Source organism: Podarcis erhardii (assembly GCF_964252035.2).
Source record: "Podarcis erhardii genome assembly, chromosome: 1".
NCBI lineage: Eukaryota > Metazoa > Chordata > Lepidosauria > Squamata > Lacertidae > Podarcis > Podarcis erhardii.
In genome coordinates this window covers 76,531,936-76,545,103 of record NC_138497.1, presented here as the reverse complement: position 1 = coordinate 76,545,103, position 13,168 = coordinate 76,531,936, and the positions used below count along the sequence as shown (strand labels likewise).

Below are 13,168 nucleotides of genomic sequence, written 5' to 3'. Positions count from 1 at the left end.
CACGTCTGCCAATTAGGCGTTGCTTCAAGTGACTATGTAAACAAGACAAGAGTAGTGGTCTTTTCAAAAGCTAAATTAATTGCCTAAGAAGTTCAGGACAAGACACGCTCACTGTATTCCTTGACCTTAAATTGCTGGAGTGAACAACAGAGAACAAAGTGATTTATTAATGCTTCGTAGATAAATAGGTACCGCTCTGGTGGGAAGGTAAACGACGTTTCCGTGCGCTGCTCTGGTTCGCCAGAAGCGCCTTAGTCATGCTGGCCACATGACCCAGAAGCTGTACGCCGGCTCCCTCAGCCAGTAAACTGAGATGAGTGCCTTTTATAGTGCATTAGGAATTGATCACTATTGGAAACGCAGTGCTGGCCTAAATTTACTGTTTTAAGCAACTCATTGCGATGGACAGAAAGGGGGTTTGTTACAATTGCACTACAGTGTAGAATGGCTACCAATGAGGAGTTTTGTTTTGTTTTTAAATCCTGACATTTTCCTTGGTGTTACTGGTTTCAATGTCACAGTGAATGCCTTGGGTCAGATTTTCAGATACTTAGCAGCTGGATCCAACTTACACAAATGAAACCTTTGTAGAATTCCTTAAAATATATTCCCTCAGAAATGACTTGCAAATTTGCTAAAAGTCAGTTCACACTTTGCACAGCAGCCTGGGTGTGCTGGTGTTCACCACCCATGTTGGTTGTGGGAAACAAAATGTGAAGGAGGTCTGATGCTCCCAGGTGCTCAAGAGGGTGTGCTTTGTAATGGCTCCCTGACACATGTCACAGGGCCTTTCTGCAATTCCTGTACTGTTGAGCCTATAGCATATTGAGGAAAGGGTGTCTGAAATTAGAAAACGGTGCCATTCACTTGTAGATTTCTGTTTCTAGTTTAGCCACTGGATGTAAGAACATCTACCATTGCCTAGTGTCATTTGGCACAATTCTGCACTGTAGGATTTAACCCCCACTTAACAGCTGACATGCAGTGGACAAATCATGCTTAGTTTGGTCAAGTGCGCCTGCTCACTCTTCAGAACAGGCACACACAGCCAAAGAACACAGCAGAAAAATGCCTAGTCTGCTTGCTTTCTCTGCGTGTGCATTTCCCTTGGAAAGAGGTGGTTGCAGCTGAATCAAACAGACCCAGTATTTTTCTGGATCACCGCACAAAGAAGTCATGCCTCCCAAGAGGAGGGGGGAAAGACCCCTTAAAGAAGGCTGTTCCTTGGGAAAGGGCTTCTTTATCCCTTTCCCTGAGAGGTGCATGCTGAGCAGGGGCTAAACTGCCAAACTGCTTTCCAAAGCACCTCCCCTGCCCTGCATTTGAACAGCTCTCCAGCAAGGGATTTTAACAGGTGAGTGTGGCTGCCCACTCTCTCAATCATGTTATTATCACAAAATTGACAGGTGGATGATCCCATCCGCCTGTGACATTTGACCCACAAGACTGACCCTGATAAGGAACTGGCCCATGGAGTCAAAAAAAGTTCCCTCTCCTGTCCTAGACATTTTAAGTTTGAATACTCAAAATGCTTTAGCCGTTCTTCTTAGGGAAGGTGTCCCTATCTTGCCATTATTTTATGTACCCTTTTCAATACCTTTTCTAACTCTGTATCATCATTTGTGAGGTGGGGAAACCAGAAATGGAGGCAGTGGCCACCACAAGAGGCATCATAAAGGAGGCCCATTGGCCCTGGTCAGAGTTGAGCTCTCCCAACAGTGTATCAGACTTTGGCATCATTTCTTTGTGCTTATAATTCCTTACTAATGAATACTGATAAGGGGCCTTAAGGGAAGAGCTGAAAGAGTGGTAACAGAGATACACTGAGGTTTCTGGAAAATTTATGGATATAGGAATAATACCAGAAGTAAAAATTGGGCTGTTGTGGGATGGTTGTTTTGTTTTGAAATTGACAACACCTCCCTCCCCAATCATCTTTTCAGTGAAATATGGCATGTTCTCTAAGAGCAGGCATTTACAGTGAACAAAACCAGAGAGTGAGCAAAACTTTTCTCATGAGAAAAGCATAGACTATTTGCTTGCTGTGATCTTATTTATGTCCAAATACCTCAAGGACAAGTGATTTTTTTAAAAAAAAACGTGTTGGTCTGTTAAAGGGAGATATGACCTTAAGGGTTTAGCTAAAGTTAAGGAGGGGTTTCCACTTGCTTTTTTGAGGGTAAGGTGGAGCCTCTGAAAGGAAACTGCCCTATACTGAGTCAGGCCATTGGTCTATCAGCTCAGTATTGTCTATGCTGATTGGCAGCAGGCCTCCAGGGTTTCAAACAGGAATCTCCTTGAAGATTGAATGTGCAGCCTTCTGAATGCAAAGCAGTTGTACTGCCACTGAGCCATGACCCTTCCCCTTCAAGTTTCTAACATCATCAACTTCCAAACAAAATTTGAATAACATCACCATCTTTTCTCTTGATATATCCATGTATATGGCATCAAAAGGAAGGCAAGCACATCATTTCTCTTACTTGACCGAAGCAAAAGAAAATATGTTGGCTTCTTCGGCAAAGTTGCCTGCAACATTGATCTTGCTGTGCCACAATAGCTTCCTAACAAATGGTGAATATATTTAGAACTAGTGTCTATTACACTCTCCATCTGGATACTGTCTTCTTTCATACTTTGAAACTTCTGTTTTGGACTACATTCGGTTGCAGTGCTTTCCTTGTGGCCTTAAGTAGCATCTCTGCTACATTCATGAATTGGCTGGTATTAATCTGCTTCCTTGGGACTTTGGCATTTCCTTTGTATTCAAGTATTTGCCTCCTTATCTGATACTCAGGCAACATCCATCACTTCCGTTTTCTCATAAACTGATCCTTGTAGCTATGATTCTTTTTATCCTCTGCTCTTTGGAACTACTTATCCTTATGCATTTCTATTCAGAAGGTTGGTTAGTGTTATCAGACTAGCTTGTTCAAGAGGGTGCATTCCTCTCTGAACATATTCTGATATTTCAATGACTTTCCAGTAATCCAAGCTAGGTTTCTAGGCTACAACTTCTCAAGCAAAGGGATTCAAACACATTCTGTTAATGTGTTCCAGCCCCAGCATAGCCACAGTATACTCTTGCGGACAAGTATTCTGTGTGCATAACAGAAAACAAGCGTTGCTTCAAAGATCTTATAATGTAGAAGAAGGAAAACACATGCACAGAGTGGTAGCCAGCTGAGTTTTACCCAGAGTGGACCCATTGAAATGAATGGACGTAACTTAGTCATGTTCGTTTCATTGAGTCTCCTCTGAGTAAAACTTTATTGACTTACACTCATAGTCTGCTGACACACGACTAATTTGTCACATGAGTCTAAATACCTATAAACTGAGTTTTTCCACTGCACTGCACTGAACAGCACTACAAAACCTAGTTGTGGTGACCAACATGACAGTTTCACAGTGGTTGACACTCAGTGCTTTTTTTCTAAAAAAATATATTTAGGGGTACTCTCATTTTCCTACTCATATTGAAATGCTGCCCCCTCAATGAGGCCAAACTTAGATTCACAAAATGTTTAGGGGTATGTGTACCCCTGTGTTCCCCCAGAAAAAAGCACTGTTGACACTTAACATGAGTTATCTTTCACCACAGAACTTCAAGGATACATGCAATAACCCCCCCTTTTTTACACAATTTGCTATTCATTAAAGCCCATCTACTGATGCATTAAAGGAAAGGATGAATGGGAACCTTCAATTTTGTGATTACCTGGCCCTGGTTGTTTGCAAATCAGCAGACAAAATTGTCCAAGGGCCAGCAGTTTGATTCCCTCTACCCCCTCCCCCCTGCCCCGCCACTAACAGGACATTTATTTCATTCCCAACATGGGTGCCATGGTAAAAACAAATGAAAGTGCTGAATACATCAATCCCAGGTTCTCCTGCTTTCAGCTCCCGGGAATACTTTCACAAAGATTTCTCGTAGACCCCATTGATATTCCATCTAAAAATTCTGATTAATATAGTAGCGGCAAAGGTCAGCCTTCTTTGTATTTTAAAGAAGGGCAACCCAGATGATTGAGAGTGTTTGAAAATGCAAAGGGGAATTAGACAAGTATAGACCCTGTATTAAGATTAAAATACATAATATTAAAATTATAAATCTCCTTTAAGAATTTTGCCAAGTGCTTTGCATTTTTACATAAATAGTACTGATATTCTTGGTTCCTGGTTGTCTTCTATATTCCTCTGTGAAAACAGCTCAGTATCCATTCTCCTTCTGCCTTTCTTCTGCCTGCTTTTTCTGCACTTCCTTTTGCCTCTGATCTTCCTGAATAAATTGATCAGCTCATAGTTCAAAAACACATGCACGTTCTTTTACCCTTCTCAGCAGCACTAGTAGCTCTTTTTTTGCGCTTTATTTCACACTTTTTGTTTACTGGTTCCATTTAGCGTGTGAAGGCATGGGGTCCAAAGCCACGTGAGAATCCAACTTAACCACAGAGGGGCATCTAAGGGTGAAACTTGCATTCCTCTTCTTTCTCTTCTAGGATCATGTTCGTACATGAGCTTTAAATCTCTCTCATGTTATTTCACAAGACTCTTGAGCTTCTTGTGCTAATGTCTGATTACTGGTAAGGCAGAAGACTATGGAAGAAGAGAGACATTTGTAATGGGAATTAGTATTCTGGCCAATGTAGGTCTATTTTCTACCTTGCGACCCAAAGTTTCTGTATAGATGTGTATCACCACCATAAAGATATGATGGGGGGTGGAGATGATGGTGATTTATAATACAGCTACGTTCTGAGAGTTCAGAAACCTAGATAATTTCCTTTGAGTATAACTTTACTGATTAGATTGTAATTCTAGAAGCTGAAATCTATTTGGAGATGGCACTGACGTCACAAAAATGTAGCCAAGCATAATCAATACCTCTCCACCTATTTGGGAGAGAGAGAAATTATGAAGAATCTAGCAGCATGGTCTTCTCCCTAGACATGTACAAGTTCTAGGGGAATTGCTAGCAGGAAATGGGCTTCTGTCAGGCAGCTGAATTAGCGTGTTGTCAAGTGATGTAAACTGCTACCTTGGTAATGTAGGCTGAGCAGAGATTAGTGACGTCTGTAGATGAGGGCTTGGGGACCTTTCTCTCTCTAGTTATTGTTATTGTTGAGTTCCCAGCTCCCATCATCCCCAGGCAGCATGGCTCCTCGTTATTACTATCATGTATTCTTATTTAAATGTATATGGCCACTCATCAGTTAAATTCTCCAGGCAGTTTGCAAAATAAAAACAAATGGTCATGGGTCATGGGAATTGTAGTCCCAACATCATCTGGAGGGTCACAGATTTGTAGGGCAAATTAGGAGAATGCAGGAGATGTATGTAAGGCAACTGTGAAAGCAATATCCCCCCCCCCAAAAAAAAAACCCTCTGGAATAATTTGAATAGTAAATATTCCTGATAAAATATTTAATATTAAGTCCATCCAGTGCAGTATGTCAGATGTTGTACTTATTTGGAATAATAATTTTTGAAAGATCAAGGAAATGTCATTTTATCTCACAAACTACTCCAGTACGACCATTTTCATGCACAGCAGAAGTACAACCACAACTTTACCATTGTTGTTACCATTTTCATACTTATTTCTGAAGTTACGCCATTCTTCCAGTGGCTGTCTCTAGCAGCTGCATGGAACAGGACCTTTTCAGAAAAATGCAAAGTTAGGCTGAGTAGTACATATGCAGTTATCTCCAGAAAGTAGTGAGGGGGGTTTTGCTGGGTTTTTGTTTTTTTAAAAGCATACAACAACCTCTGTCTGCCTTCTTTTGCTGTTTCGTTATGCAGCAAGACTCTGCCATATTCATTCCTTACAGACACTTTGCAGAGAATCAGTGCAGAGGGATGTGTGTCTTTAAACTTGTTTCTGCTATAAATTAGTAATTAACACACACATCTATTGTGTGTGTGTGTGTAATTCTAGCTGGAAATTTTGACAAAGTGTACACAAGAAGCTGTTGCATAATATGCAAGACTAAATTTGCTATTTTAAAAAAGTTAGAGGAGGCGGAATTTACAAAATAACAACACAATCACACACAGAAGCCTGTTTACATGTGAGCATGAGGACCAAAGCATATAGCAAAGTGTCGTACACATATCATTTTGCGTATGTGCAAGATTTCAGGGTTTGGATCGTTATGTCTTGAAATCTGAGGGAGATAAAACTTTTGATTCCCTTCAAAATTCTGGAAATCTTATCTCTCCATTATTCCTTTTGCTCCAGCATCATGGGAGAAACAGTGGGGCAGTTGTGTCTCAGTTGTTCTTAATCATTGGCACCTCTGGAGGATGCTCTGGTTTCTACTTTTTCCCTGTACTTTTTTATATCAGTCCTATATAGCCTATATAGTCACAAACCATGTCTTAATTTCTGTGACTGCAGCACCAAGTTAAGTGAACGGAAGACCACTGAAATCAATGGTCTTGTGTGTGCTTAACTAGGTTTGTGAAGGATTATGGCCAGTGTAAGCCTTGTTGTTGTAGATGGAATGCAGGAGAGCAAATGGATGTGTGGCTTTTTCACAAACCAGGGGAAGATCTGCACATAAATGCCTGCTAAAAACTGAAATTTCCAAGTCTTTGCTATTGAAAACTAATGTTGATACTTTGCTAGCAAGTCCCTAAGGAAAGGGACTGTTTTCTGTGAAAGCAAAAAGTGTGAAAGGCTGTCTTATGAGAAGTGAAGAGTATCTAAGTTACACTTTCCTTGCAACTTGGTCCTTCTGGTAGTGCGGTTGGTGTTGTTCTGCTCAAGTTGCCAGCTGGATAGGGCAAGTGGAGAGAGAATTGCCTACTAGTCTGGTCACTTCAGTGCAATTGGTGGCCATTTTTGTATCTACTGATATTTAAAATAATCAATATATGCAAATAAACAATGGTTACACACAGAGAGAGACACACACACACACACACACACACACACACACACACACACAGGATGACTCTATTTGAGCCAGAATGGACTTGATCTTAAGTGCCATGGCTGCCACTTCAACATCACAGTTTGGGTTGCTTAAGCTGCAATCCTACAACCACTTTCTTAGGAATGAGCACCATTGAACTTAGTGGGGTTTACTCATGAGTAGACATGTATCAGATTGTGCTGCTATGCATGACTAGCACACATACAGTGATCCTTGGTATGTCTGTTCACACATCACATGAAGATTGCTAGAAGCAAGATTTTAACAAGGATTTCACTGTGGATTAATTGTAACCAAATCCACCAAGATACTTCACCAGGATGTGGTGTAAATGGTGTTAACTTTTCCAGGACGTACCCTGGAAGAAAAATTGGACTGAGTTGAAATGGTCCCTTGTTCAGATTAATCCCAAGCCTTGGTAAAACATTTTCATTTCTCTGTTTTCTGCAGGGTACTGACATACTTATTTATTTAAATTATCAGTCCCAGAAAACTTGTCCAATTGCATCCAGTGTTCTCTAAGGCAATATCTAGTTCTTCGTTTTGTTCACTAAAACAAAATAGAAGAAGTTTCCCGATTTGTCAGTCTTCCAGCATCTACATTCCCCATGGACTCATCAGTGGTTTCTAGTAACTAGCAACTGTTGTTATACGCTCTTGTCACAATTCAGCACAGAGTTAAGCACCCATAAACCCATTGGAATCAGTGGGCTTAAATGCACTTAACACTGTGTCGGATTTAGCCTTATGCATCTTAGGTAGTTTCCTAGAATTCATCTTATTTTCAAGAGAGGCAGTAACTCTCTTTTGGATGCCACATGAGATGGCTAAGATGCATCTTAGTTATTATTTTAAATAAGTTTCATAGGCTCCTAGGGCCAGATCTCACACCACAATAAGCAACATCAGGCAGAACAATGCAGACCCCTGTTGCCTGGGCAGTGTGTTGGATTGTCCCTCCACTGAGGTCTGCTGCCACCACTAGGGTGACTGAAGCATTACAGCTCTGCTGTGTATCTTCCATTTCTACCATCCAAATGTGCAGGAATGTTGCAAGCAGAATTCCCCTTGGCAGCAGCCAGAAAGAAATGCACCCAAATCAAGCATTTGAGAAGCAGGGAGAGGCTGAGTTGACCCATGGTTCACTGCCTGCCGAACCAGTCCCACTGCTGTTGCACAATGGCATTGGGCTCAATCCAGTCCTGATCAAGGCATAAGCTCCAGGCTGGCACCGCAATTGTGCTGGTCCTCACTCTCACCTACCCTGGCTGCCATGTGTGGCAGGGCTGCAGAAGTGCCAGTGGCCTCACCACTCAGCAAAGCCCAGCAGTTGGCTGCCAAAGTTTGGATTGGTCCCTAAGTTCAGTAATAATGTGGGAAGAGTGCACGGGGGGGGGGGGATTGACAGGGGCATATGAAGCTGCTGTGGAAATGTTAAACATGAATTGTCTGTTGCATATGATTGCTGGATTTAGGCATTACTGCTACAGTATGGAATCCTGCCTTAGGGAAACAGCAGCAAACATAGTTCAGGGGTATGTGAACACTTTGTAGATTGGGATGCTACCTGTGCACATTTGACACTGGTTGATGGCAGTGTTCACATGCTTTTTGGGGGTGGGGATGCTCCTTTGCTGCTAAAATTCGTACAGGCTAAAGTACTTAATGTAAATAGCATAATTGGTGTGCAACGGATGATAGAAATAGACATAAGAAGTTTAGTGAGTATTCCTAAAGTTTGGAATAGATCACACAGAAACTGAATGATGGAGAAGAGTAGAATCATAGATACAGATCCTGAGTTGTATTTTTACAAGTGCTGGAACTCCTGGGCTCACACACAGTTCTACTGCCCGCAAAGGTTCCCCCATTCAATTCAATGGAGAAAGTAGATTTGCAGATTAATTCCTTTGTGCAAGCAAATCTCCTCTTCTCCTTGAAGTTAAGGGAGCAGCTTGTGTATGCAGAAGCTCTGTGTGTGATCATAAGAGTACATGTGTGGCTACGGATCAGGCAAATGAGATATCACTGAAGCTTCGAGGCATAATTTAGATTACATACTTGATCACAAGTGCTTAGAAGAAAACGCCATTGGAAGCAATAGAACTGACTTCCCAGAGAGCATGCTTAGGATCAGAGTTTCGGTGGTTTTGCATTACTCTTGAATTCCTTCACTCAGGACATTTTTTCAGAGGAGTTTCATGTAGGCCCAGTATTATCCAGCATCATGGCATTCTCCAGGCATGCCAGTTGCCCTTCTAGGCAAAAGTTCTGCTTTTTGCTATACAGTGCAAGATTCCAACCACCAGGTGTGGCATTCTTGACCCCAGGCTTTCCATATGCGTAGGCAGTTCAGTGCTCCCATCCTGATGCTCTTCCTCTTCTGCTCATTGTCTTCATCCTCCACATACACCCATGCACGTGGCTCTGGACCGCTCATCACGTTCTTCTCGTTTAAAACCCCATTGTTCATTTGTTTGTTTGTTCTCTTTTTTCTCTCTCTTCTCTCTCTCTCTCTCTCTTTTCTCTTTCTCTTGCTTTCTTTGTTTTCTTTTTGTCTCCTCTGTTTTGTATACCCAGGCAGCCCATTGAGTAACTTCTTTGACGTAATTAAACAACTTTTTTCAGACGAGAAGAACGGGCAGGTGAGCCATCCCCCCGGCACGCCAACCAAGCATAGCGCAAACAGCAAGCGGAGCGATTCCGATGCTAATGACTATGGGTCTAGAGGAGACACTAAGTACCCCGCTGGCAAAGAGAAGGCAAAGATGGCCTCATCACTCGGCCTACAAGACCAACCTTAAATAAATGCAATTTTTAAATAATAAAAAAGAGGAAAAGGAAAAAGAAACAGTCTAAATAACAAAACACACACACACATGGAGAGACGCAAACGGAAATGACTGAGTATTCTTTAGCAAGCTAGCCTCTAAAACAGATGGATGTGTATATATATTGCTACAACAGTACAAAACTGTCTATAGACAACTTTTGTATGAAGGAATGACTGTGTACATATATATATATTATATATATAAAACACAAACACACACATATATATATTTATATGATATAATATATCTCTCTGAAACAAAACACAAAAGCAATGAGAAAAGAAAGAAAAGGTAGCACAGATGACAAACCCAGTTTGGCAAATCTTGGGTTGTTGTTTTTTGGTTTGTTTATCTTCTCCGAGCTCTTTTCTTTTACTTACTACCCCCACCCCAGTCGCCTTCTGATTTACTGCCCTGCCCTCTTTTGTCCTTGTTCTGTTTTCTCTGTGTTTCTGACACCACCGCTTGTTTCCACTCTGCTACCAGGAATTATCCCGAAAAGTTAACATGTCAGCCAACAGCTTCACCTTCTGTGCTCTGCGAACACTTGTTCACGGAAGGCCACTGATGTAAGACTGTCCACGGACTGGTTCTGTTTGGGGACTCCCAGCCTCCCCTCTCCCACTGCAGGAAATGGGTCTCCTCTTTTCCCCTCGCCCTACCACACACACTTTTTCTTTTCGGTGCTCTGCGCTGGAGAACTGCTCAGTTATAAAAATTGCACAGTCGGAGTCACTGGAGTGACATCGTTGCCCTTGACAGCACACTTCCCCATTGGCAAATCCAGACTGCGGGAGGGCGGTATCACGACATATTCAGGCGATGTTTTGTTAAGGAGCTTTACCACAGGAAAGTTGTCCTCAAATTTCACCACCCCAGATCCTTTTCCCACACCACCCAACTCCCTCAACCCGCCCCCTCCAATTGTGTTTTTGTTTTTATAATCTCCCAATTTTCCCCCCTCCCAGCCTGCTGGAGGGGCAGAACACAAACTTAGGGGAAAACTACAAGACGGAAGTCAAATCAAATAAGAACACTGAAACTTAGGGGGGAACGCAGCTTCCGGCAGCGAGGAGGAGGGACAAGAATCCACCTGTTGGAGGACAATCTCTGCTGCTGCCATGCACTCTTGCCACCTACACCACCACTGTCGTCGCTGCTGCTGCCTCTCTCCTCAACCTGCCCTCTCTCTCAGTTCCTTCCTTCCTTCCCTCTGCACTGGGACTTCCTTCCGCCGGCTGAATTCTCTCCTGCCTCGTGCATCTGGATGCAACTATTGTGTCGTTAGTGCTGCATTGATATATCAGTATTATTTATTTGCTGGTTTCGTTTATTTATTTGTTATTTAATTTATTTAATTATTTATTCATTTGGGTTGCGTGCGTTTGTTGTTCTTTTTTTTAATTTTAATGCAAAGGAAGAACATGAAATGAGAGTTAAAAACAAACAAACTTCCCCTTCCTGTGTGGGTGCGCGTGTGTGTACAACCACTGGTAGTTCATCGGAGCAAGATATGGAGGAGATAGCACTATGGGCGAGCTAAAAAACAAAAACAAAACCACAAAGCTACTGTAAACTTCTAAAAGTATTGCAAGATATTTTTATAATTTTTTTTTTTTCAAAAGTGGGTGGGTGGGCTGGAACTTCCTTGTGTGTGTTTAAGTTATTATTAGGTCTTGGTTATTATTTATAATGCATATATATAAATATATATTTAAAAAATTAAGCTGTTAGATAAATCTTCTGCTTTCATTACTGTGTAGAGGTAACACTGATTCCTATTTATTTTTGGGGAGAGGGGAAAAGAATGATGACAAGACCACTTAACTTCATCCTCTCACCAATATTCCATTTTTTGTTTGGCTTCTGTCTTTTTTCTCTCTCCAACTATCACCAAGTGTAACTCAATCTGGCCCACATGCAAAGGTTTCCAAAACCATGATCATATGTGTCAAAAGACAAAAAAGAAGATGAAAAAAAACAGCAGGAGTAAATCTCCTTGAAAATCTCTCTTTTAAATGTAGATTTTAGTATTAGTGTTCAATTCTCTTATTACCTTCAATTGTTGTTTGTTGAGTTTTTATGAGTGTATGTTGTATTGCAAGGTTTTTTAAAGATAATGTTAGATTTCTCCCTCTTATTTCCCTTCCCTTTTTTTGTTTGTTTTTTTTATTTCATTTGTCTTTGTTGTTTATGGATTCTCCCCACCCTCCCCACTTTCTTGGACTCATTTTTCTTGTACATAGGTTTGAAGGGGAAAATCCCCCTTTTTTTTTTTAAGAGACACACAAAAGTGGGAAGGTGTTCCTTTGTTTTGCTTTGTTTTCTAATCTGGAAATTTTATCTTGTATTGCTGTGTGCATGTCGGACACAGGAAGGGTGATGGTTGGAGACGGAGGGAGGGGAGGTTCGGGGGGCAGTTTTAATTGCATGATATTGATGTAAATTAGTCTCTTTTGCTTTTGTTGTCTTTTCTGCCTCCACCTTCTGCTTCCCTCCCCCCCAGGCTTCCCTTCCACCACCCTCAGCCCCCTTTCCCCTCTTTTATCTCCCCTTGTGTATAGATTTTGATGCTTCTGTTACATTGTACCTCTACAAAAGGCTGGGATTTCAATACAGAATAATAAATGCTACTACTACTAATAATAATAATAGTAATACAGCAAAACCCATACAGTACAAGCAGGAAGGGGATTATTTACACAAGACATAAGAATAAATGAAAGCAATACCTCTTGTTATCCTTCCTATTTTGTACTTTGAAGACACAAACACACACGCACATGTGGACACACAAACTGACATTATTTAACAGTCAAAATGGACAAAGAAGAACCTTCTGATGTATCCCTTGTTAAATAACTGTGAGCAACTTTAGTTCAAAAAAACAATAAATTCATTCAGTAAAGATACTGGCTGTCAGTGTGTCTTGTTTACGTCTGTGACTGGAGGAGCACTTTCAAGCAAGATACAGTTCAGGTAAGTACCAAGCCGATGGCTTACTAAAGGCCACATTAAAGGCGGGAGCCCTTAGTAGATCTGGAGGCAGAGTTGACTAGCCTCACCTCATCAAATTAAAGCATACCTTTCAAACTGAAGTGTCTGGCTGGCTCAGGGTGGAGTGGGGGGGGGGGACCACAAAAGCAGTACATACTGCAATTTGCTGCTAGAGGGCAGCTGTAGGTAGTTGGTAGTTGATTAATTCTTCTCCTTCCTGGCCCTTATCCCCAGTGCATTTTTGCTATGTGTTTCTTTTATTTTTATTTTTTTTAAAGGAAGGGAGATGTGCTGCTTTGCATTATTTATTCATTTTTAAGGACAGGCAGGCTTAAGTGTTCACAGACAGGCTACCTAGAGCCTTGAGGAAGGGCAGGTTAGCAGCTGGACCAA

At 41.5% G+C, this 13,168-nt stretch overlaps 1 protein-coding gene across 16 annotated transcripts in view; it reads left to right on the top strand.

Moving 5' to 3' along the window:
• BRSK2 (BR serine/threonine kinase 2) overlaps nucleotides 1-12,690 on the top strand; it is a 410,538-nt gene extending 397,848 nt beyond the window's left edge. For 6 of the 16 annotated variants that reach the window (XM_081840500.1, XM_081840488.1, XM_081840497.1 and 3 more), the window contains one exon: nucleotides 9,573-12,690. In XM_081840500.1, coding sequence (XP_081696626.1) covers nucleotides 9,573-9,748 — 176 coding nt within the window. In that variant the 3' untranslated portion in view covers nucleotides 9,749-12,690. Of the gene's footprint in view, nucleotides 1-9,524 lie in introns of all 16 variants that reach the window. The other 10 variants (XM_081840494.1, XM_081840496.1, XM_081840490.1 and 7 more) reach the window with 5 other exon arrangements.
• Nucleotides 12,691-13,168: the final 478 nt, after the last annotated feature.